The following is a 27691-nucleotide window of genomic DNA, read 5'->3' on the forward strand; positions in this document are numbered from 1 at the left end:
CGAATGAGAGGGTGTTAGAAATGGTTAGGGAGAAGAGAACAATTGTAGATATTATTAAGAAGAGCTGTCAGCTGTATTAATAAGAGAAAGAAAAACTGGTTGGGACATTGACTAAGAAGGAACTCTATCATCAGCGACGTGCTAGAAAATATGGTGGTAGAAAAGAAGGGAGGTGAGCGAAGGAGACTATAACTATTGGACAATATCAAAACAGAGAAGACGAAGAGGTTAGAGGAAGACCTTGGAGCATGGAAGCTTCTCAGTTGAAACATGTGATCTGTCAGCAACAGCAGAATACTGATGGTGATGATGATGATGATGATGATCGGGATTTACATAATACCTTCAAAGTGAAAACCACTAGAAGCCTTCTTTAATTTTAACACATCGGAGACCACGTTTCTAGAGCAATAAATTTGTCACTTTTCTAAATCAAAGTATGGGGATGTTTTTTAAAACAAAGGTAGTACTGGAAGGAAGAAACGTGACATCGTGACTACTGTGAACGAGTGGAAATCTTTCCTCAAGGATTCATTTTTTGATTGTATACTGGAGGGATGTGTGTATGTATACTGGTGTTTGATGAAAGATACATTACATATACTGTCACTTTTCTCTTGTCACATTGCATATGGTATCTGCTTTGTGAAAATCTCTACTTCATGAACTGTTTGTAATATCTCTTTGATTATTTGTAATTACTGTATGTTTTCTTTCCTCTGTTGTTCTCTGTGCAATTCATTGCTTTTTCGTTCCATGGAGTCATTTTGAACATGTGTGCAGAAATCTAGCGTTAGTTTACATGGTGCATGTCTTACAAAATTCTTGTTTTATTAATAGGTTACTTTTGTTTATTTCTTTCAGCATCAGGAAATAATCTGAACAGAACTATAAACGGAACTAGTGGTGTTGTCACTTCTCCAAATTTCCCCAACAATTACAACAATCACTTGGATTATTGGGTGAAATTGATGGGACCAGAACGAACGAGAGTGATTGTGCGATTCACAAAATTGGACTTAGAACAACAAGATGAATGTTTGTACGATTTTGTCTCACTTCGCAGCGGAGAAACATGGCCTGAAAGACGATATTGTGGATCGCATCACACGAATATGGAAAGGTAAGCAAACAAGATATATATATATTTTTTCCTTGATGTGTTATGCATAGCTGCTTCTGACGCTTGGTACACCAACTTCAAGCCATATTCTACAGAGTCGTCTTTAGAAAATATATTCTAACAAGTTACCCTGAGTAAACAGTGTATGTATATATTCAGTGACTTCAGATGTACAAGGTATATCAAACTGAATGTCCGGTTTTTAAGGTTTTGTAATTTTTATTACATTTAACGTATAATTATAAATAACATATCAAATCAAAGAGTAACTACAACAGTTTTTGCTACAGGTGTTCCATATGAGAACCATTTGTCATATGGTACACTGGAGAAAAAATGTAGGTGGCGTACTTAAAAAGATAGGTCACATGCGTAATTCCTGTAGTTTTTGGACTTAACGTACAGCAGACGTATAACTGAAAATGAATGTTTTATAATACTTTCTGTATAAGTCTTCCGTCTATACGTACTTTCTGTATGAAACAACGTAGGCGGTCAGAATCTCACATACAAATTGACGTATATAGCATCAGGGTTGGCTGGTTTAAACCAAAAAACGAAAACTGTTCGTAAAAGTGTAAGTGTTTGTAAAATCTTGATGAACACATATTTGTGGGTTATCACGTTTCACTTCCGTATATTATTCGTATTATATTCAGACCTAAATTCCGCATTCATTACTCAAAAAGATTATACTACAAAAGCAAATTTTTTAATATAAGTTTATAAATGTTTGTTTTGTTATTTTTTTGTAGTTATTATTGTTATGTAATTGCAATCAAAGAAAAATTCTAAGTATTGTTTCGTTTCAATGTTTACTATTGATAAAATACATCGAAATGCCGTACTTTTTGTCTGTGTGTGGGGGAGGGGGGTCATACAGACTCCAGGAGAGGCATTTAGTGATATGAAAAGTATGTTTGGTATCTATTTATGTATAAATGAGTCTGAGCCAAAGTGGACTCAAATAATTCGTATCTTTATTCACTTTTCTTACTGATATGCAAATTAAGTCGTTGTATTTCTTTAATTTGGACCAATAAAAGTCGTTGTTAACTAACTTGAACTAAATTAGTTCTTCTGTACTCCGTAGTACTTTGAAATTGTCTATATGTAATTCTGTATAATGGTTTCACTTGTGCAACTGTTTATCTTTATGTCCTTCTGAAATGACTCTTGACAGTTATATTAAGAAGCATGTAAAGATCAGTACAATGTATTTTTATCAGGATTCCTTCGTGAGTGAGTCGGCAGACGTATCGCATTTGTGGCTAATTAGTCCTGGTTCCGAGTTCGAATGGAGGACAATTTCTCTCGGATGTAACTCGAGAAGCAGTTTTTATTCCGCTTTAAGCTTATGTGACCTCTTCCAGCATAACCCGGCTGTTGCATAATAACATCAAGGCAAAACAAACTTATTTCTGTCCATATATGATATGAATATATAGGACAAATTATTTAAACCAAATAAACCTGGTTTAAACAAAAAAAAACTGTTTTTTTTGTTTTTTCAATAAAAACCATGTTTTTTGCCAATCCTGTATAGCATATAGCTGACGAATGTAACATAAGTATATGCATTGATATACGGAAAACTGTTAGATGTCAGACATCCTGCAACGGCATGATGTAACAACTAAGGGCAGTGCCTATGTAGCATACGTATAATGTATGCTCCGTACTGATTTCTATAGGAAGCAAGAGGATACTGTATATTTGTACAATATACCGCTGTCCGGAGAACGGATTTTTATCTGTGTACACATCGAGTGGATAGGCGACTTCTTAACAAACCTTGATCAGTGTATTTGCAGTAATTTTTACAACTGCTTCAATTCTCTTTCTTAAATTCTTCAATCTTCTTAAAATTCTCCACACAGACATCACTGGAATTGCTAATTCATGACCAGCCTTCCGATTTGATTTCTCGGAGTTTATGCGTAAAAGACTCTCTCACTCGTTCAACACGTTCTTCAGTCACTCTTGGCCGTCCCGTATTCTTACTTTTGCACAGACAGCCGGCGTTTTCAAACAGATGTTGTTAAGTACGGATGTTATTATCAGTCGGTAGATTGCAATTGAATTTAATACGGAAAGCACGGTGCACTGTAACTACAGATTCAATCTTTTGCAAAATGCTTTCTGCTTACTAGTTGCCATCTTTGCTACTATAGCGCTTTTTAACGACAGACAGAGGGAAACAGTGCATGCAAAAGGTTCGTACAAAACTTGAGTTGCTCTTTCATATGTAAGCTAATTGTAATAAATAGTACAAAGCCTCAAAACCCCGATATTTATTTTGAAACGCCCCGTATTTTAGCCTTAGTTATTTTATTACTCGTTTGAACCTTCCATCTTTTATTATACTTTTGAATTTCGTAGTTTCTTTAAATTGTTCTTTTGTACTTACTGTTTTTTTTTTATTATTATTATTCTTTGGAGCTTTCTAATTCTTATTAATTCTAAACTTTGTATTCGGGTTGCCCACGAGATGAGACAAAACACAACCCTTTCTACAGAAATTGATATTCTTTGCCAGTCGAAATCGGATTATCACTATCACGAAATCTTTAAGAGAGTAGAGACCTGTAATTTTAGTCTCATGAACGATGTTAATTTGTACTTTATTTTTTATCTTTCCAAAGCTTCTACATTTGTTACTCTTTCGATTTCTTTTTTTTTAAAATCCTTTGTAATATTCAGTATTTTTCATTACTCTTTCGAATATTTAAACTTCACATTTTTTTTTTTATTATTTCGAACTTTTTCGTGTTGTCTTAACTGTTTTCTTTTTCTAAAAGGTTGTGGGCCACAACAGACGCTGAATCTCAAGAATTCAATAGAATTCGGGCTTCAACATGCATGCAAAACCTAAAATATTTCTGTAAATACAGAGTTTCTACTGATCAGGGAAGTCAGGAAAACTCAGGGAAAATGGTACAAGTCAGGGAAATTCAGGAAAAAGACTGGAAATCTGGGAAATTTTATAAAATATATTTTTTTCTAACATTAATTGCATACCAATTTCAGCTTAGGCAACTATTATAATACCATCAGACTTGTGTGGGTAGATATTAATGACCACAGTATGGGACGTTGCTCAGATTTTTATGGGAGGTAAGTGGAATGTACGTGTGAGCAATTGATTTTTATTTGTCTCTATAGAATAAATATTCTCATATATAAATATTCACCGTTATTTATTCCTCATTTATATTCAACATCATTCGACACCTGTCATGAAAGTAAGGGAATTTCCTGCCAAAAGTCAGGGAGAAGTCAGGGAAATAGAATTCTCCAGATCAGTAGGAACCCTACACCAAACTTAAAACTATATTTAGTAATCACAAGTATGTGCTAATATTTTACTATTTCAATTTATTTTTGAATTTTGAAGTTCTATTTAGTTGGATCGAATAATCAAAATGCACGATGAAAATTTAATCAATTATGATGCTGAAACAATTGAAATAATTTCATTTCATTTCATTTTCATCCTTAGTCATACATCAAACTTGAAGAAAGACGAGTATGAATCGGACACGTCAATAACTAAGATACAAAGAAATAGTTATTACATACTAAAAGCCAATAACGAAACAGAATATGAGATATGAGACATGAGATTAGTGAAAATATGAAGTTCTCGTTAGAACTGTATTCTTCACCTGGTATAAGTTAAGCCTATCACTGATGTAATGGGTCACGAGCTCCTGGATTCCTCAGCATCCTGGCTTCGAATCCAGGGAGGTCTGAAATTTTTAACAATTTCAATCTCAATCTATATTCAGTGTGATATACAAGATCTCATGTGGAGAAAGAAAGAGATTTTTGAATGACAACACAGACACATAATTGGAATAGGTCCATAAATGGAGATAAAAATTACAGATTTACTTCCTTCAATTGTTTAAGATTTGATATTTTTAATTAATTTCAACCATTTTCTAATTCATGTGTAATCAGTATTTTAAAAATATTTTTTTCACATGCAGAATATAGTAAAATAATACATCATACACACAACGAACTATAATATCGTAGATATATGGCACTCATTGGGCGACACGCTCGAAGCAATAGTGATTAATAGAGACCGGATGTTAGTCAAAATACCTATTCTTTAATATTATAATAGATAAAAAATAAAGTTTCAAAGTTAATATGGAAGGTTATAATTTCAATTTAAGCCAATTTTATTTTGCCTATTTTGCCTATTTCGCCCCATGCTACCTAAATAATTGCTTTAGTATCTAATGTTGCCTATTCTATACATTTTCTTAAAAATAAGACTTCATTGGGAAAATATATAATTTATGTAATACAAGCTATATATAAAATATATACAAGGAATGCATATCAAGCTTCGTTATATATATATATATATATATATATATATATATATATATATATATATATATATATTAAGAGAAGATATTAACAAACAGGCATGTTTCTATATTCTTTGAGGGTGCGCAGTGGCTCAGTGGTAGAGCGTTCACCTAAGGTGCTTGGGATCCCTGGTTAGATCCCAGCTCGCGCCTGTGGACCTTGTGGTGGACAAACACCGTGCTCGTAGGATTTCTCGGGGTTCTCCCGTTTCCTCCCACTTTCTTCATTTCATTCGTTTTCCATCATCACCGTCTCCTTTAGCCTAACCGGCATATCCCTGGGATGTAAAACTTAACGATTTCATTTCATTTCATTTTTCTATATTCTTTGAACATTATATATGACTTAAATTTACTTTTTAAATTGTATTGAGTATTTATCTTCATCATTTCGAGTTACATTTTGGTACCTATTTTATTGCCTATTTTTTAAAATTTTAAGTGCCAATTTGTCCGCCTATTTTCCAGGTTTTTAATGCCTAAACATCCAGCCTCTATTGATTAATCATAAATTGGAGAAATTTCTCCTGCATCAACTGCACAGCAAAAGCCTATTTCAACTTTTCACGGGCTTACTAACTGTCGTCTTTTGGTTGAATTTCTACATGTAAATTAGATCTTATCTGTGATACCCGCAAAAGTACTGTATCTGACCTAATGGAGTTATAGCAGTCAGGGGAAATTACTTTTGCTATTGACGGTACAATATTTGATGGCCCTTCCTGACTCTTTTCCATAAAATCTGATTATACACACACACACACATATATATAGGCAGAAAGTCAATCAAACATATTAAATGATTGAGTTACTTCATGTGAGAACCCAAAATTTATCTTCGAAGGAGTCCTAAGTTTGGGTGGGTCCAATACTACGAAATACTAGGTCTATGAACAGGGACGTACGCAGGGGGTGGGTCCTGGGGGTTCAGACCCCCCTCCCGAAATTTCTACTTTTGTGTAAATTTAGCCTAAGTTTAGGGGCAACTTTACGAATTTTAATATAAAATATCCTCATGTTGAATTTGGACCCCTCCTGAAATAAATTTCTGCGTACGCTACTATCTATGAAGTATTGAATCAATGTTATTGTACTCCCCAAAAACCGATAAACAATTGTTAAAGACTGTCATCTATATTCTCAGGGAAAATGATAGAACTAGATTGTTTTTATCAGGAAAGAAAGAATATAAATGAAGTGTAAGATCAAAATCTTTAGGCTACGTGAATGATTTCTCTGCTAAACAAGTATAGTTTAAAAACAAAAAAGAAAAGAAAAGTGAATCGAGTTTCGAAGTTTGGGGGAGTCCTGCTTGAGTGCACTCCTGAATCAATCTTTCAAACATGATGGCATTCATAGAAAAAAAAAAATAAAAATGATATTACCATATTTATTTCTTATAAATGTATCAATGGCGTATTTTGGGGGGCTATCAGGCTCAAGCCCCGCCCTCGAAATAAATTTATTAGTTTTTTGCATTCCACGTACAACAATAATCCTTCTTACCATTTCTAAGAATTTAATTAACTTTCAATTTTCTTGTGCCCTTTGTTCAGAAATAATACTGTATTTGTCAAGTTCCATTCCATGTAGGAACTGCGTTGTTTTTCTTCTCTCTTTCGTCCATTCTATTCTTCTGTTTCTTTTCCTTAGTTGTTACTTTCTTTCGTTTCTCCTTTCATACTTTCAACCTTTATAGTTGTCGGCCGTCGTCAGTAACACCAAAACTAAGAGGAGCTGATAAACGAAACTGGTGTTGCACACCAACTTGCACAGATATCAACATGACGGGACTTTAGTTATTATAGCAAAGGAATATTTACATCGTTTAGCTATAAAGAAAGGTAAATGTTTGAATTAAAGAAAATCAAGAGGGAGGGAATAAGTAGCCCGGGAAATTAGGTAGGCCAAGAGGATGGTTCCTTTTTCTTCTATGAATAGAATAAAAGGTTTAGATTCACTGCTAAATTTTTGTGCGTAACATGTCACATAAGATTCACCAGTCTGCAATTCTTGCCATTAAAACTTCAATTTATGCATAAATTGAAATATGATATATATTTAATTCTCAAACTCTGGTGGACAATAGCCCCCAAACAAAATCCTAAATACGCCACTGAAACATACCAATGTCTCATCTTAAGTTTAGGTATTGAGTTCATCGTAGTCAAAGATTCCAAGCATTTACAATGTGTGTTCTTTAACTACGAACCCAGAAATTAATCTAATCTAGTCTTTCTTTCTTTTCCGCAGATTTACCTTTGTCTCGGACACAAATGTAGCTCTTCTGAGGTTCCGTTCTGATTACTCCGTAGTAGGATCTGGATTTGAAGCTAAGTGGGAAGCTGTAGATGTCTCTGGTTGTCCCTCTCAAACTTTAACAGCCAAAGAAGGTATTTTGCAAAGTCCAAACTATCCTGATTTCCTACTTAGCCATCTGGACTGTGCCACGACAATATTGGCACCAAGTAAGTTGATGATCTGCTATTGTTATTTACACAATATCATGTCTTATTTGTTAGAAATGTGTTGTTTGCTTACTCGAGATTACCAGATGGTACAATGCATATGTTATTAACAGTACAATAATATTTCTCAACCGTCAAGACAGAGTCCAATAACTAAACATATGGTAACAGTCGTTTGCTATTAACAAAGTGTTTTTTTTTTTGTTTTTTTTTTTTTTTTTTTTTTTTTGTTTATTTGTTTGTTTGTTTCGGTAGTCATTCTCCCTAAATGGTGTAATGGTGTAGCAAGAATGGAATATCTGGAAACATGTTCCTCGAATGGGTTCTTTCAACCGTGCTCATTTCTGGCGAGTTGTATATCCCAATATTACCTGTACAACCGATGGATCTCTGCAGGAATATAATGGGACATATATATACTGGAGTATACGGAATGTGCCCACCAACATTTTTAAAGTCCATCGTATACTCACCTTAAGAAAGAACTAAGATATATGGAAATATTTTTGGAAATATTCAATGTACACCCACCAAAAATTCTACCATTACATCATTGGCTCTCTATACATGTCACCTAACAACCAGCGTTTTAATTTTTCAGAACGTACCACACAATTTGATGACGAAGTCTAATTTCTACGGATGTCTTCTTGACAGTCTAGTTATGTGATCAATTTCAGCAACACCTCACACTAACTCCACCAGCTTCTCAGTATAACAATTAAATGATATTAGTTTTATATATTTAAAAAAAAATCAGTTCGCTTGCCCAGCGATTAGTGTATTTGCTAATTATAGTACACAATAAACAAAGCTGGTGTAATAGAGAACGTTACGGGAAAGAAAACTCTGATTGAGCGATTATGTTTTTATTTTGGAATGGTCGCCCCAGTTATTCAACATTTACAGTGAATGTTAAATGAAGCAAGCATTAATGGGAAGTGGAGGTTTCAAGGTTGGTTGTCAGATCATTAACAAGATCAGGTATGCAGATGATACACTTATTATAACTCGAACCGAAGAAGGACTACAGGAGGTAATCGACAAAATAGTTGACACTGGGAAACTGTATGGAAAGGAAATCAACATCAAAAAATTGAAAGTCATAAGAATATCCCGTGGAAACGCGCCCTTATTGGTCAGAGTAGAAGAAAGAGAACTTGAAGAAGTTGGTGGGAAGTATCTTGACGAGAAACATTTACTGCACCAAAGAGAAGAGGTCAAGAATTGCCATAGCCAAAGAAGCATTAAACAAAAAAAGATCAATGTTAACCAGCAAGCATAATATTGGACGAAGGAAAAAGTTGGTCAAGTGCTGTAGCTATATGGAGCATTAGACTGTATGGTTCAGAGACTCGGATACTAAGGACGTTAGAAAAGAAATATTTAGAGAGCTTCAAATGTGATGTTGTGAGGAAGATGAAGATAAAAGAGACAGAGAGAGAGAGAGTAACAAATGAAGAAGTTTTGAAACAGATAGGAGAGAAGAGAACACTTCTAGCCGGCATCTTTTGTAGGAAAGCCAATTGAATTGGACACATCTTGCAAAGAAATTGTCTTCTTCATACCGCCATAGAAGAAAAGATGAAAGAAAAGCCAGGAAAAGGAAGAAGAACACAGCTGTTCGAGAATAGAAGGAAATATTGGGAGTTAAAAGAGGAAGAAAATTTTGGGTGAAAAAAAAAAACTCATTAGTCCCAGAACTTCTCAACAGGCAGAATACTTAATAATAATAATAATAATAATAATAATAATAATAATAATAATAATAATAATAATAATAATAATAATAGAGCTTTAACATCATTTCCTGATTTTTTCCCCTCTCGGTTTAAAACCAAAGAATAACACTATTCTTGTATCACCTATTTGTTGTCATTTGTCACAGAAGAAAATAGTGTGAAGTCAAATGAAATAATTTGACTTGGAAGAACAGAACGAAAAAGTCTAAAGTTAGAATGACTCTTATGCTTTGATGCGAATTTTTTCATCATCTTAGTATTTTTGACTCGAGTCGATTTGGATGTTATTCGGCCTTCTTTACTTGAAACTTTCTGACATGGGACACTTTTGAGTACAACTATTATGAAGTGGGGTCATTATGACTCTGGCTTTATTACGCACAACCACTTGTCTCAAGCTCATTGACTCAGGGTTGTTTTGACCCAAGTCCTTTTGACTTTGATCTTATGACGCGGACCAGTTTTCACTTAGGTTTTCTGTTTCCTCGCTTCTGTCAAGTCCTTCTGACATACCACCCCTCTTTAATTTATGCTCACCAATTAAGGGACACCTTGTCTATGTATGTGGTCTATATTATTATTCGTTTACATACAATGCATTGCTGCAATAGATCATATGGCTGAATATCACTTCTTTTGTAGCACGGAATTGTTTTTCCCAAAATGTTTTCAGTTACGTTCACATCACTAACTTTTTTTTTTTTTTTTTTAATTTTTACAGCAGGCCGCAGTGTATGGTTGGAATTTATAGACTTCGATGTTGAGATGGATGATATCAGTTCAGAGTTCCAACCCGGTGTTAAAAATGAACCAAGAACAATGATGGAGATAGATCTTGGTGGTGAAACGAAACCATTTCGTCCCTTTCAGTCCGCAGACAAAGTGACAGATGGTGTATTTCTATCAGATGGAGCATCATTAATTGTTCACTTAACTACTGGCTCTCGGCCTAAGGGAAGAGGATTTCGTGCCATTTACAGAACAGGTAATTTGTTTAAAATTTCGTACAAGACGTTATATTAATGTTGTGACTGTGAGACAGACTTAAAATAGAGTATTAGATTCATTGAAGTGACTGTGATGAATAGAACAGATTCACTGGATTGGTTCCGTCAATCTCTAAGTGTAAAGTAACACATATATCGAAGTAACTCTGTCAAGTAAAGTAGCACATTCACTGGCATGACTTTCAGTCTCAAAATATAAAGTAGCACATTCTGTGACGTAATTTGCCAGTCTGAAAGTGTAAAGTAGCACATTTGCTGGTGTGACTGTCGGTCTCAAAAGTATAAAGTAGCACATTCACTGTATTTGCTCTGTCAGTTTCAAATTTAAAGTAGCAAATTCGCTGGCGTGACTGTCAATCTCAGAACTGTTAACTGTATTAAGTAGCACATTCACTGGAGTCACTCTGTTAGCTTCAAAAAATAAAACAGCAGGAATTTTATCTTTATCATGAAGTAGAGATGCAAGGGCTCGGAAAAAAACCGGCTTTTTTGGAAAAAAACTCGGTTTTTTCTGCTTTGCTTTTTTGCTTCGGAAATTTTGGGCTTTTTTCAAAATACTGCTTTAAATTGATAAAACAGACTTTGTATCGCTTCTCTATAACACAAAAAATCATTTAATTAGTGGTTGATGCTGATAATAATATAAAACATCGAAAATAAACTATGAGTTTCGAAAAAATATTTCAAACAATTTTTCTTCAACATATTTACATTATGAATTCCACAGGATTAACCAATGTATATAATAAGAATTTTTTAACCTCCTATATACAAAAGTAAGCAGAGTTGGCAAGAACCGTGGTTGTTTTTGAAAATGCCAAAAACCCGTTTTTTGGGGGATGTTTAAACCAGGCTTTTTTGGTTTAAACCAGGCTTTTTTGACTTAGATTTTTTGCTTTATGTATTTATATTACATATTCACAGAAATAGCCTAAGTTTGTTTCGCCTTGATGTTATTATGCAACAGCGGGGTTATGCCGGAAGAACTCCCATATGCTTAAAGAAGTGCGGTCAGTAAATTTCTTAAGTTGAGAATCTCCCGCCCTAGCCATTGGGAAAATCCCGTCATTACTTGAAATATAAGACAATAACGGGAAAATCCTGTTATTGCTTTGCATGTAAAATTTAAAGGTCAACGTACCATAATCAGTACGCTAAAACTGAGGTATTAAATTACAAATTTAGTACCAGTACGTAGATATCATTGAAAGTCCAATCCAAGCTAATGTTGGAAGCTACGTAGGTAATCGATAAATTTTGCCAATTTCTATCAATATATTTAAGCAATATTGGCTTCTTTATAAAACAACACGCATTTAGGCATGTAGAAATATACAATTTGGTTTGTTTCGTATATTTAGGCTTAACATTCTTACGAAATACCGAGGTTATCAAGGAGAAGACTTTCGCTTAAACTGACATCCGAACCGCTACTTGGGTTACGCATGAAAGAAGGATTTTGGTTCGACCGAGAATTGAACATGGGACACCTTGATTAAAAGGTGAAAGGGAAATAAAACTATTGCTGGTAGTTTGATATCTGGAAACGTTACCATGAAGTTCACACGATTCGCATTTTTCATTCTTTTTATTTTTGTGGTTTAAACCAGTTATTAAAAAAAAAAAAGTTGGTGTAAATCAGCCAACCCTAAAAGTAAACACTTCTTTTTAAAGAATACACAAATAACTAGCAAAATAGTATGTAGTATTTTTACTTCAAAATATTCCATACCCTCTTTTTGAAACAAAATAAAATTAAAATAAAACATAAGAGAAATACTTAGATTTATATGATACACTTAAAGGCTAAAATAAAACATAAGAGAAATACTTAGATTTATATGATACACTTAAAGGCTGCACATCTAGAGCTTTTGGTTCTGTATATTCTTGAAATTCTACAGTTAAGTTTTATAGAACCACCATCGCAGTTTACCCAATCCTCAAGTTTTCTGAATTTTTAACAAGAGGGATTCAACATATCATTACGGAACTCCCCCCCCCCAAAAAAAAAAGACTACGGAATATATTTAAGTTAAGCTAAATACAACTGCACAACAAACATGACTGAGTGATTAGCTTTTGCGCTTCTATCGGGAAGTCCGGGATTCAACCAGCATTCGACCATTCTGACAAAGCTTTTCTTCATTCCATCTGTGAATGTAGAAATAGTGCGTGTACTGTGAGTTGGGCGACTTCCTTTTTTACTGTTTTTAAATCGTTATTATTACTAATTACCAGCAGTGACGGTTTTGCGAAGGTTAGGGGGGGGGAGGGCGGTCTTTCGGACTGAAGCCCGTTCCCCAAAGTTACGGAATGTCTGCAACAAACGAAATATCTATTATTTATGCCTTTACTCATAAACTTTAAGCTCCCGTCAAATAAAAATTACGAATGTTTAAAAAAACTAAACATTAGTAAGAAACCCTTCCCAAAATACTTTTCTAAATCCACCACTGATTCTTAGTATAAAATGATTTTTAAAGTTGTATCCGGAAGATTATTGCTAAACATATAAACGAAACGAAATATTAGTTATGCCTGTACTCATAAACTTCAAGCACTTCCCAAATAAAATTAAGACTTTTTAGGAAACGAAACAATCAGAAAAAACCCTCCTAAAGTACTTTTCTAAATCCGCTACTGATTATTAGTATAAATTGGTATTCAAGGTTGTGTCCGGAAAATTATTGCTAAATCACTTCACAGCTACAGTATAACAGAAATGTGGAAGTACGGTTTGACGGATATATTGAAAAACGTACGCTTTGACGGATAAATAGAAAAACGGGCAAGTTTAACTTTTGCGCCAGAAGCTAGAGTACTAAAAGCTCTTAGAAATGAAACACGGATGACAAACTAGAGAAGAAAAAAGATGTCGATAACTCAAAAGTTAAAATAAAGTTAAATAGCCTCTAAAATTACCCTCAAATACTACATTCTTCATGTTAGCTTTAATTCGTAAAACATGTGCTCCATCCATCTTGATGGTGAATTTCAGAGCGAAATATCACATTCAGGTCATGGAATTTTTATCTAACTATAGAATATACTATAAGAAAGCTATTTAGATAGAAAAATCATGAAGTTGAAAAAAGCCAAAATTTCCAAAATTCTCGTTTTTTTTCCCAAAAAAGCCGGCTTTTTATGTGAAAAAAACCATCGATTCAAAAAAGCCGGCTTTTTTGCATCTCTATCATGAAGTATATACATTGCAGGTGGAAAGTGAAAGCAGTTTCTCATCAAATTTTACAAAACATGTATAACTGGATTTTAAATAAAATTTTACTCCATTTATATAGATATATATAATTTACGTTGTATTTGTGTATACGCAGAAAATATTTCAAGTTAGAATAGATCAGTGGCAGAGAATGTAACAGTAATTACTGGAGTGAAGCAAATGAATCAACATGACAATGTGATTGTATAATTTAGTGCATACGTTAAGCCATATTTTAATTAGATATTTCCTAACATACGAAATTGCATGTGTCTTCCTCACCAATGTCAATCTGTTAACTGTCTTACATTCGTTGATTTTTCTTTTACATTTTATTTGAGAGGTGGTGAGCACAGTTGAAATATGAAATCAAAAACTGTAGAATCGATTAATGTAGAATCGATTGGTGATAATACAGGACTTCATATTTATATTAATACTATTTATCACATTCTTGTCTGAGAAAAATTACTGTGGACACTTTTAATAATTAAGTTTTTCACTGATTCTCATTGGATATAGGCACTGCCTACAGTATAGAGTGTAAATAATCATGGCTCTATTTAATTTACCTTATTATCCAGATTAGTATATTGTTTACAAGTATGTTCATATTTTTAATCTCAGTAAGAATTTTGTCTTTTTTACAACAGTGAATTAAGATTACAACACTCGGTCAAATTCAAAGTGAAAGATGAAAGTCATATTGACTAATTAACAATATTGATAGTAAAAGACTGTGTTTGAAGAGGGATTAGTTCTACTGAATGTATTAGCATGATCAGATAGCAGATAGCAATGCTGGTTTTGGCTGGGGACACTAGTATTGTGTTTACCACAGTTACTGGATGAACGCAGGAGATAGGGAAAGAGACACGTGAAGTCCATGTCCCAATTACAGCAGCTCATGAAATGAAATGAAATCTTTGAGTTTTACGTCCCACGATTATGCCTGCTAGGCTAAAGGAGACGGTGATGATGAGTAATGAATGAACTGGTGGAATGAGGAAAGTGGGAGGAAACGGGAGAACCCCGAGAAAACCCACGCACGCGGTGTTTGTCCACCACAAAGTTCACTTGGCGGGGGCTGGGATTGAACCCGGGACCCCAAGCACCAGAGGTGAACGCTCTACCACTGAGCCACCGCGGCCCCTACAGCAGCTCATGTCAAGTTGTCACTGTTTCCATAAAGGCTAATTTCCCACAGCACGAAAACATAGTTAGTTCATTCTAGTAGCTTCAGACGGCTTAATTTATGTATAACTTTCGGCGAATTGTTTCATTTTTATTAAGTTTCCATATTATTGTTGTCCTTGATAAAGACTCCTGTTAGTGTCGAAATGTTACGAATTATAGTAAAATAATTATAATTGTAATTATCGATTTATTAATAAAAGTTCTACTTTCCAAAAAGTAAAGAAATCAAACTTTTATTTCAAACCGCTCTATTACTTCTTTTTCCCTCTCTATATTATGTTACAGTTCAGATAATTAACAATATTATGCTGAATACAAAACATGCTACTTAGTTTTACTTTGTTGTATCGTTTTTATATATAACTTCCAGCTTTCTTTTCAAAGATCCGTAACTAGACCCGTAACTAGAAAGTTCCGATCCATAGGCAAAATACGGTACACGTGAGATTGGACTTTCCCATCACATTTTATTACAAAAAGTTCCCCTTAAATACAAGTATGTTACAATAAGTAAAAGTTCGTCTAATTGTAGATTAAGAAAATGAAACAAACCCAATGATCAGGCGTTTTAGGGTGTGTTGGTTAGGTTATTGTCAATGACCGAGCGTCTTAGAGAGGGAATGAAAATTTGTTGGTTAGATGTCTCTTAATGATCGGGTGTCTTAGAGACGAAAAGGAGCCCAATGACCACGCGTCTTAGAGCATGTACGAAAGGTGCCTCTCAATAACCAGGCGTCTTAGAGAGGGGTAGGACCAAGGATCTCATAAAATATTGAATCTGCCCTTACAACAAAATCTTGAAGCCATACGTCACAGTTTCGCCACCCTACTCTGCCCACTCCGCCCAATAGGATCGCAATGTTTTGAGCCAACAATCATGGCGGAAAAGAAAGTAGCCAATCAGACGATGGCAGAAACGAGAGTAGCCAATCAGACGTGCCGATGCTCGGTTGTTTTTTGGCTTCATCGATTTAATATAATGAAGGTACATATAGGCAGATCCTCTATTTATAACATCCTTGGGTAGGATGTTCTTAATTACCAGGCTTCTTAGAGAGTAGGTAGTTTGATTAACCGGGCGAAATTGATACTTCCTAAGATGTGCTCTCCTCTTTTATACCAAAATGTTGCTGATTGCTGGTCTGTGCACCACTTATCAAATGTTGGCGATTATGTACGACGTTCTCTTCATTGCTGTCGTCTGTAATGTGTTCGTTTACTTCAAGCACATGTAGCAGAAACACATGGTGTGAAGATATGTGGAAACCTTACAATGTACTCCTTACTTCTTTGCAATTAAATCTACGGATAAGATGAGAAAGAAGCATGTTCAAATTTCTAAACATGACTGTTCATAGTTCATGCATACATGCACGTTATTTACTTAATCATAAAAATTTAGTTCAATCCAGGGGTGGGGAACCTACGACCTTCAGAGTCATGAAGTGCGCCCTCCTAGGGCTGTTGTGAAAAATGCTAAAATATAGGCTAAATGATGATTCACATTTTCCACAATTGGCCTAGAAGGCCGTACATTGTGACTCTAAAGGTCGCATGCAGCCTTAAGGCTGAAGATTTCCCAACCCTGGTTTAATTGCTTGTTAGTAATTGTATATTTGTCATCTTGTTTCCTTTTTAGCTGCGCATGTGAAGGAGGAGAGGGAGATTGATCTTCACAATACAAGCTCAGGGATTCTGCTTCACCTTAATCATCCAATTCCAATGCCGTTTGGTGTTGATTACATGCAACATTTTATAGCTCCTGTTGGTTATGTGATATTTCTTGAATTATACAACGTAACTATAAACAATGGAAGTTGCCCCGGAGGACAAATTGAAATTAGAGATAACTACGCAGACACAAATGGTACAAAGTGGTTTCTGTGCGAATCACTAGATCCGACAGCCCCAGTATTTGCTGTTACGTCGTATCTCAATTCAATCCATGTGATTCAGAATACTGTCAATGGAAGAGTGAAATTAAATGGTTCATTCCACGTTCAAGAAGGTAAGAGTTCCTATGAAATTCTATAGTTAAAACTTAAAAAATATAAATGTAAACATTAGGATATATATATACTTAATTTCTCTCTAAGCTGTAGATAAAGATATGAACTAGAGGATTGCAGAGGATGTTTCTTTAGGGAAAGAATTTGAAATGAAATATGGTTATATATTATGTTTCAACCAGGGTGGATTGATTTAAATCACTTGATTTTTTTTAAAATAAAAATCGTTGATTTGAATCGAATTCCGAAATAAATTAATTTAAAGTGAAAGTAAGTAAAATACCGTTTCTATTCTGTTATTTCGATTATGGAAGTTAATAATCATAATACAATGAGACTCAAAAGTACAGTATAGTATGAAAACAAGTGTCATGCAGAGGATGATGAGAGGAAAATCCCGTTTTGAACTTGTAACGGAGCAATCCTGCTTTCTTCTTTTCGTAACATTGGGTTTGGGCTTTAAAATCGTTAACTATTCCAACGGAGTAATCACCATCGACATTTAAGACGAAAATTCACTTTTGTGCGAGTCTGTTTGTTTGTTCCCAGATAATAGAGCGTATTTAGAGGGGTCCTGTCCCCTCTCCGTTTTTTTCTGTTAATTTTATAACATTAGGCGAAATTTATGTATTTCATGCCGCAAGCTAGTTCTAAGTTTTTTAAAAATAGGCCCCTGCCAAATATCAGTAAATTTTGTGAAAAAAAGTATCGTTTTGATAAACGTTGCTGTACTTTTTCGTTAATGCTTAACCTTTTAAATTATACCCCTATTTTTAGGTGATAGAGTAGAATCTACATTATTCGATTTATAAAGTACCAATAAGGTTTTTTACTTCGTTTTCTTCAAGGCTGGAGTTATTTTAGAACACGTTACATATGTTTTCACGCCTTTCTGTGTTGAGGCATAGTGTGTGATGATCTCATAAATTTAAAAAGATATTTTTTGTTATGAGTATTATTATTATTTTTTCGTGGGTTACATTCTGCATTCAGAAGACTGAAATTTTGCACACTCGTTCAGTGCATCCCTTCATAATTTTCACATGTTTTCAGATCTCTGCGTGGAAACAGCGGGATCCAGAGGAGCAGAAATGTTTTTTTTTTTAAAAAAAAAGATATTTTTAACAAAAAATAGCTTATTCGTGATTTTCCCATCTCAGATGGAGACATATGAATGGTACTGTTTGAAAGGCTGTTCTATTCTGAAGTAAATTATGTACGTACTATGCTCCTAGGATAAATAGGGATGTCTCAGGAAACTGTTACCTGAGATCCTGTTTTATACGGGAATCTGGGGTGTTTGGGGAATATTATTTTTCGCGGGCTTACTTTTTCACCTACAAGATTAAAATTTTGTACTTTACTCAGTGCACCCCTCAGTATTTTTCAGATTTGTTTCAGATCTCTGCCTTAAAACAGGGGGAGGGGTCCACAGAGGTAAAAATTTAAGAAAAAAGATATTTTAAACAGAAAATTCTCTTTTTTCGTGATTTACCCGCCCCAGATACATGATGGAGACATTTGAAGGTAGCGTTTGAAAATTTGTTCTATTCTGAAGAGAATAATGTACAAATCATGATCCTAGGATAAATAGGGATGTCTGAGGAAATTTTTATATTACATCCGGGTCATCTGGGGCATTGTGGGAATGTTCTTTAGCTCATTGTTAAATAATTTCCTCACCCTTACTACTCAAGATAGAAGCTTGTAATTTTGTACACACATTTAGTACACCCCTTAGTATTTTCCAGTTGATTTTGAGATCTGTGCGTTAACGCAGAGGAATCCAGAGGGGATCAAAAGTTTTTTTCAAAAAAAGTAAAAAAATGCCGATTACTCTCAAAATGTCCCGTTTCAGGGACATGATAGGGAAACGTGAATGTTACCGTTTCAAAAGCTGTTCTATTCTGAAGAGAATGAGCTACGAACTATGATCCTAGGATAAATAGGAATGATGCTATAGCTGCTTCACTGAAAGTCTATAATTTACCTTTAAAAAGAGCTATAATTTAAAAAGGTTAAGAAATATTTTTTTGGGATTGATATAGGTTAACGACTGGGGATATTTCAAAATTCAATCCCAATACTTTCACTTAAATGGCATAATTAGCATTTAATACTAATTTCTAATGCTTTTTCTTCAGTTCGCGACTTGTATTATACGAGGAGAAAGATTTGATTTAAATCAAAAAATCGATTTAAATCAAAAAATCGATGTAAATAAAAAAGATCAACAAAAATGATTTTAAAAAAAAAATCCTGATTTTTTCCACCCTGGTTTCAACTAGATCAAGATGAAAAAGAGAATGAGCTCTCGTCTGTAGAGTTTTGTTTAACAAAAATAAGACGTATTTTTCATAGTTTGCTAAATTAATCTCAATCAATCAATCAGGTATTTGAGAAGTTCCAATTAAGAGTAGCGAGTTCATGCTAGAACCGCACTTACCTCGTATTTAAGATAGCGGGTATCTAAAGTATGGGCATGTGGAGTAATATTGGAAATGCAAGGCGCTGTTTCCGTCGATTTTTTTTTATCTTGTTAGTTGATATGATGTCATGTGTTGCGGCTTGCGGTATTTGCCTGGAAAGCTGAACGGTGATGGAATGTAAGGATAGCTGGTGAACAACGGCGAGTCAACGTTGGTAAGATGGCTTCATGACGCCGAAAGTATTCAAAGTGAAGAATGCTATGATTACTAGTTGCAGATATCAATGGGAAGTTGTCATGTGAAGTGGCCCTCGTAAGGGTTTTGGTCCTGTACGTTAACGGGGATTGTGCATGAGTTTTTAGTTTAAAAACTCAGCCAATATATTAGTGAGAATATTCAGCTTCGTGAGTGTCAGTAGCCTCTTTCAGCATCTGAATGTGGAAATAGAAGTTCCGTAAGTGGATGGATGACGTCATCAAATGGATCGCCGGGAAGGGGGGGCTCTTGTTCTTGCAGTAATGGGGTAGTTAGTCCTCTCCTTCCGTCCTGTGAAAGCGGGTATCCTGGGAAGAATTAACTAGGTATCTTGTTGGACAGATGCCAATGCCTTGTGTTGCTTGGGTTGGAGTAGCTGCTTTAGGCGAGGGCATCCAGAAAGGATTTTCTTATATCACAAACATCAGAACTCTACAAATTGTATCAATTCAAATTAGAAAAAAAAAACTTCATTTTTGGACATTCAAATAAACGAGTGTTTAATAGTTATAAAGAAAAAAAAAATAGCTGTTAATGCAATATCGTTGTGAAAATACTTAATGCAAGTTTTATATCAATAATATTGCAGTGCGATATGAAAATATATTCAATTTTTACCAGTTCGTAGATAGTGCAGAATGTATAGTTTCCTTTATCTATTAATACACAACTAAGCTATGGTGTATTAAAGAGTTTGTAACACGGCTTATCCAGATAGGAGATGAGGTTCCATAAAACGGAAGATCGAAAAACAACACTGACAACGATATATGATACATATGATACACTAGATATACTCTTGTGAAAGAGGAATAGATGTGAACGTGATGTATACTTATCGACTGCTATACAAGAATGCCAAGTGTGATTCCTGTATAAACTTTTGGATTTCTGAAGCGGAATTGAAGAATAAAATTAAAATTAAAAATTACTTATTAGTAGTAAATCCCATAAATATAAAATTTACTATATTACATTATAATTAATGAAACAAGAGAAAGCACATAACGTCTTCTTTTAGAGAAGATGTTGAAAATGTGCGCCTCTTCCTGTCGAGTACGCTATGTTGACTACACCAGATCTCTTTCTATGGGGTTATCTGATCGGAAGTATGTACAGAAACAGTCCAACAATCCAGATATACACCCTCCATTCCAAAAGAAACCGAACTTTTGAAAACAAATAGTACCACTAGTGCCATCTGTTGTAATATTTTACCGGTAGATGGCGTAGTCCCTCATTGACAACTGGTATAAATGTCATGACATTTGGATGCACGGCAACAAAGTTATTGCGTTTCAACTGTCAGTGTGTTGTGTACATCGGTCGGAAAATGAGTTTCAAACAACGAGCTGCAATTGAGTTTTGTGTTAAACTGGGTAAAACTTTTAGTGAAACGCACCAAATGCTACAAAATGCATATGGTGATGAGTGTCTATCCCGTACGCAAGTTTACGAGTGGTTCAGGCGATTCAAATCGGGTAGAGAGACGCTGGATGATGACGAAAGATCAGGCCGTCCCAGAACCGGGTTATAGGAAGAAAACATCGAAAAAGTGCGTGAATTCATCAAACATAACAAAAAATCGTCGGTGAAAGTTATTGAAATATAATTAGGCATTCCTCAAACAACCGCATACCGCACTTTGACCGAAGTTTTGGGCCTTAAGAAGGTTAATTCGCGGTTTGTACTACACAAACTCACCGAAGACCAAAAAGTTGATCGAATTGAGCATTGCAAAGACATCGTTAAAAGTGCTCGGCAGGATCGAAACTTCTTGAAATCGATTGTAACTGGTGACGAGACGTGGTGTTTTGAATATGAGCCCGAAACAAAGCGGCAAAGTGCTGAATGGAGAGCGCCGGATGAAGGAACACCCAAAAAAAGTCGCTTGGTGAAGTCAAAAGTTAAGGTGATGCTGATTTGTTTTTACGATTCAAAAGGAATTATCCACAAAGAATTTGTTCAGCCCGGCCAGACAGTCACTGGAGAGTTTTACTTGGGCGTCATGAAGCGTTTGCTGGCAAGAATTCGTCGTATTCGGCCCGAATATCGCGAAATCGGCAGTTGGACTCTTTTGGACGATAATGCACCATCACATCGTTCGCGACTTGTAACTGAATTTTTGGTCAAAAATCACATTATTCGGTTGCATCATCCGCCCTATTCACCAGATCTCGCTCCGTGCGATTTCTATCTGTTCCCGAAACTGCATTTGGCGATGAAAGGAAAGTGGCACGCATCGATTGATGCCATTGGGAAGGCGACGACCGCCGTCCTAAAGACCATTCCAATAAAGGACATGGAGAAGTCGTTTGACAACTTGTTGGAGCGTGCAAATATGTGTATCGATGCAGAAGGGGAATACATTGATTAATAAAAATGATTTGTTTCAAAATGTACATTGCTTTTTTGTTTTTTTGAAACGTTCGGTTTCTTTTGGAATGGAGGGTGTATTGCTGCAGAAAATCACAGCTGAAACCGTGAATGTTATCCAGTAAACATTGCATTTGTCAGCAGTCAACATAGAACGGTGCGTTCGAGTTTGCTTACAAGAAGGGGATGGATATTTCCAACATCTCTAAAAATAAGATGTTATATTGCCTCTTTTATATATTTCATTAACGATGATATCATTAAAAAACCTTTATGTTTATGCATGTTACCACTAACACTTAATTTTTATTTTGTTCTTTAATTCTGCTTCAAAATCCAGGAGTCTATTCCAGTTGTACTGAGCGCTGATGAACGTTTTTTTCATGAGACGTTGTCGATATTATCCGGGATGAATTTAAAGCAGTAAACATAACCCCATAAATTCCCATTCTTCTTTAATAATTTGCTACAAACCAGAATCGGATCCAGGGGGTGATCGTCCCCTAGAAGAGGAAACTTTCTTATTTTATATATAAATAAAACCCATCCCAGAATTTGGAGCTTTTAAAAGTACCACTAAATAGCACTATTACAACCCACCACCTCGCCCCAGAAGTCCATTATGGATCCGCCTCTGCCACAAACCACATGAAAGTCGGAGTTCACTTAAAAATTATATAGCGTGTTTCAAAACAACACCGACAACGTTTGGGAGGTGATTCCTGACACCAAAATAAGACAAAAAGTATAAAACAACCTGGGTGCACAAATGCTTCGTTTCGGAGTTATAGGCTGCCGAAAACATGAAAAAATGTAGTTTATAGGTCCATAGCTCCAAAACTATAGGACCTACCCTAGTCGGGTCAAGATTTGACTTAGGAACTAATATGTGCGCTATCCAAAAGTACATACTTCAGAATCTTAAGGTACTCACGCAACAATTTTTATAGAGAGAGTTCGACTACGGGCATATAATTTGAAGTACTCAACAACTACCTCTATAAAAATTGTTGAGGAAGTACCGAACGATTGTGAAACTTGGATATTTGGATAGGACACATATTAGTTTCTAAGTTTTTTGACCCGACTACGGTAAGTTTCAAATTTTTGGAGCTATGGACCTTCAAAGTTCACTTTTTCATGTTTTCAATAGCCTATAACTCCGATTGTGCACCCAGGTTGGTCTATACTTTTTATCTTATCTTGGTGTCAAGAATCATCTCCCAAACATTGTCGGTGTTGTTTTGAATCACCCTGTACAAACAAATCCATTAGCTTTTAAAAATCACCCTATATTAAGAAAGTATTGAAAGTAATATTAAGGTATTAATTTTCTTGTTACATACACTGTATACTTATAATTTCAACATTCTTTACGAGATAAGTATGTAACCCTATTGTTTAACTCTTAAGATAATCTTCAATTATGGCTCTGGAGTAATCTAAAATAAATTCCTTGTTCTGTACAACTTTGATTAAAAAGGATTTTTTTTTATATAGATCTTAATTTCAAGTTGAAAATGCTGAAAGGAGCATCGAATCCATGGATTGAATCGTGTAGACCTAATCAGTGTTTGAACAACGGACGATGTGTTACTCGAGGCGTTAAAAAAAGATGCCAATGTGCAGGACATTTCACAGGTAATATAATATTTTCAACTACATTGTGGAGTTAGTGTTTCGAAAGTGTAATTATTTTTGTCATATACATTGCAATGATAAACTTATATGAAATAATATATAAATACCCAAGTGAGTACATTAAGAGTCTGACATATTAAAAATAATACAATATTTACTATTTTTCTTTTGCTTGTTTTTCATAAGTAAAAGAAGATAATGAAATCCAACTTACAACAATCATATATATGTTATTCTACAATAGAAAATATGAACTTGAAGAATTTTCACTGTTGCCATCCATGGAAATTACACCATTGCCAGAATAACAATTCTCCCAAAATCTAAGTTAAGGCAACGACTAGAGGGACGAACTCAACTGCATTTAATTACTTGTCATGTTGTTTTGATATCCTGTGAACTACTTTTTAAATAACATTATTATTTAATTTTAATAAATGTATGTTAAAATTATTTTGTTTATTACAAACTAAATAGAACTATTATTTTTTTTTATAAAAAAAAAGTAGTTTACAGGACTCCAAACAACATGATACGGAGTGAAATGCAATTGAGTTCGTTCCTCTAGTCGCTGCCTTAACTTAGATTTTGGGGAAAATGTTATTCTGGTAACACTGTAATTTCTATGGATGGCAACACTGAAAATTCTTTAGTTTCATATTTGCTGTTGTAGAATAGCATTATCTATGATTGTGGTAAGTTACATTTCATTATAGGGCTATCCTTTCACTCATGAAAAACGAGCAAAAGAAATGGTAAATTTTCTATTATTTTTAGTATGTCAGGCTCTTAGGCCTAAGTCTAGTTAACACAATATGTGATCAATGAAATTAACGGTAACGGAACAAAGGACAAAAAATATATATTATATAGGGTATGTATTTTATACAGGGTGTAACAAAAAGGTACGGCAAAATTTCAGGGGTGGATTTCTTATGGGTAGACAAGCAAAAAAGTTCATATGACCATATGTTGGGAATGCATCGTTACAGAGTTACGGCCATTGAGCCGCCTAATGGTGTGAAATAATTACATTCTGGTCGCTCCTTAATGTGACTCAATTTAAACTTCAATAACTCAGACCCTAATTAAGCTAGGAGAATAATTTTAGTAGGAATGTGTTCCTGAAGGATGAATTTTTCCGTCTATATGTATTTATGAGTGTACCCCCAAAGGGGAAGGAATGCCATCCCCAAATTTCTTATGCAAAAAATAAAAGTACACGTAATTGCCCTCCCTCGTCCGCCATGGTATCCACCACATACATAAAATACATATCGGCGGAAAGCCTCGTCCTTCAGAGATACATAGATACCGAAATTATCTTTCTAGCTTAATTAGGTCTGAGTTATTGAAGTTTCAATTGAGTCACATTAAGGAGCTACCAGAATGTGATTATTTCACACTACTAGGTGGTTCAATGGTCGTAACTCTGTAACGATGCATTTCCCAACATATGGTCATATGAACTTTTTTGCTTGTCTACCCATAAGGAATCCACCCCTGAAATTTTGCTGTGCCTTTTTGTTACACCCTGTATATTAATTATTATTATTATTATTATTATTATTATTATTATTATTATTATTATTATTATTATTATTATTAATGTTTATTTATATGTCTATCAACATTTGTTTTCTGCAACTATAAGCACTACAGAAATAATTTATAATATAGAATAGTTTACGTTCTTGAATATTATATGGTATTAAAATTACAGTGGTTTAAAATACTTTTTCAAAAAGAAAGCAGTCACAAAAACCAGATGTGAATAATTCAATCTGTTAAGAAGAAACGTAAGTCACAATTTCATTCAACTGCCAACAGATGAAAGTGAAAGTTCTAGTAATAAAGGAAACAGTATTTTGTACCTGAATTTGTTACATTATTGTTTGCGTTAATTTCTAGGAAAGAAAATGTTACACCACTGCAACTTTAACCTGTCCATATAATCTAAGGTAGTGTAAAAGAAATAACTGTTCCATTTATATCATGAATCTTATATATATATATATATATATATATATATATATATATATATATATATATATATATATATAAATCGTTTCAATACTAGGACAAAATAAATCTGAAATATCGAACCCATAGCCAAACACAACCCCGCTTTTCAAATGAATTCCGAAGTCAATTGTTCCTGCGGGCTCATAACGGATACGGTACCCCTTAACCAACCCAAATCATCTACTCTAATGACTAAGAATTAAAATGAAGGAAACGCACAGAAACATCAACAATCGCAGAGAAGAACCACCAAAACACTAACAGTAAGAACCCACAAGCACAAGAAAGAAAGAAAAAAAAAAAGGCTTTTGGTCGAAAACTAGGCAGACGAACAACTTCGGAATAAATGTATTTCAGCCTTCGCTTTAAAACTCTCTACTCACATCCCCCTAGAATCTTGAAGAAAAAGCTCTAGACAGATGGACAGAGAGTATATGACTGTATTTGTTACAGTGCTACGAATAGCAAACCTGTAGAGCTTGTGGAAATCCTATAGATGATTTTTCTTGTACATAAATTTCAATTTTATAACATTACATTTAGATGTATTTTGATTATTAATTTAGTATCTCATCTGCTGTTGTTTTAGTCCATTCATAAATTTCAATGTTGTTGGATTGACTATTTACAAAGATCTTAAAAGAATCCAAAACTTTAAAGTTCCAAGTCTTAAGAGCAATTGTTAAGTTGGTGTTGAAGAGCGTATTTGACTTACACACTGGATCAGAAAGGGCCTATCCGGTTGCAATGATAATAACAGACTTTGGGAGAGATAGCTGAAATTCAGTTCAAATATAGAAGTAACTTTGTAGATTCTATATTCCAAAAGCAAATTGTACTAAAATGGATGGAACATAGTCAAAAGGCAGGAAACACGAACATTAAAGTCAATGGAAAATCATTGAACAAAATGAAGTCATCCACATATCTAAAATACTATAAGGAGATGACTACTAGCAAGCTTATTGCAAAGACATAGTGAAGAGTTTAGAAACGATGTATAGCACGTAAGGAAAGTATGGATAGAACATTGTCAAAAGTAAGTTATTTGAGTAAAATCAAAGATAATTATAAAGTACATACATCTTCTTCCAATTACTAGGGCGCCCCACGCAAAGTGTATGTGCTTGAAATATCTGACGTCTTGATTTGAAATTTCCAGACTCGTTTTAGCACGCAATGTCAGTTTTGCCCTGATCACGTGATACAGTATGGTCCTTATGGCAAACCGGATACACGTGTTCTTTTACTTCGAAAAGTCAACAGATTGTGGCTACAATATATTGTAGCATCTAATGGCATATACCAAGTGAAAAATATTTCCTGATATTTCATTCAGAATTCGTGATGCGTTTCTAACAAGAAGGAAGAAAAACACGTATGTGAACCCAACATGAACATATACTTTGTGACTAAACATAGTGCTAAATAATTGATATAGACGAAGATGATATCAAACTCTGAATGTAGGTCTAAGACCGTCTTGAATCACTTTGAACAATTCCTTGAAGATAATTTTCCCTTACCACTAAAATGACTAGTTTTGATATTTGTTAGAATTGTATTAAGATTCAAATTCAAAATAGAAAAGCAATAGATACTTATTCATGAATGCACGTATTTATAAAGCATACAGAGTGAACACATATTTTTGGTGTTAATGTAATTGTTAACATATTCTAATTAAATTTACCAATTTCAGGGACAAATAAGGTAAGTATTTATATAGAAAAGTTCATGGAGTCTCTTATATTTGCTTTAATAAAGTTAATTCATACGTTTAAGTATACATATCGAGAAAAAAT

The 27691-nt window shown here is 34.4% G+C and overlaps 1 protein-coding gene across 2 annotated transcripts in view; it reads left to right on the plus strand.

Moving 5' to 3' along the window:
• Positions 1-27691, plus strand: part of LOC145675647 (uncharacterized) — a 920247-nt gene that overhangs the window by 819483 nt on the left and 73073 nt on the right. For both annotated transcript variants that reach the window (XM_081746206.1, XM_081746207.1), the window contains exons 12-16: positions 865-1123; positions 7768-7982; positions 10446-10709; positions 16791-17159; positions 23721-23861. In XM_081746206.1, the coding sequence (XP_081602332.1) occupies positions 865-1123; positions 7768-7982; positions 10446-10709; positions 16791-17159; positions 23721-23861 (1248 nt within the window). The remainder of the gene's footprint in view (positions 1-864; positions 1124-7767; positions 7983-10445; positions 10710-16790; positions 17160-23720; positions 23862-27691) is intronic.

The sequence above is a fragment of the Thermobia domestica genome, chromosome 18, assembly GCF_964235325.1.
Source record: "Thermobia domestica chromosome 18, izTheDome1.hap1.1, whole genome shotgun sequence".
NCBI classification, from domain to species: Eukaryota; Metazoa; Arthropoda; class Insecta; order Zygentoma; family Lepismatidae; genus Thermobia; species Thermobia domestica.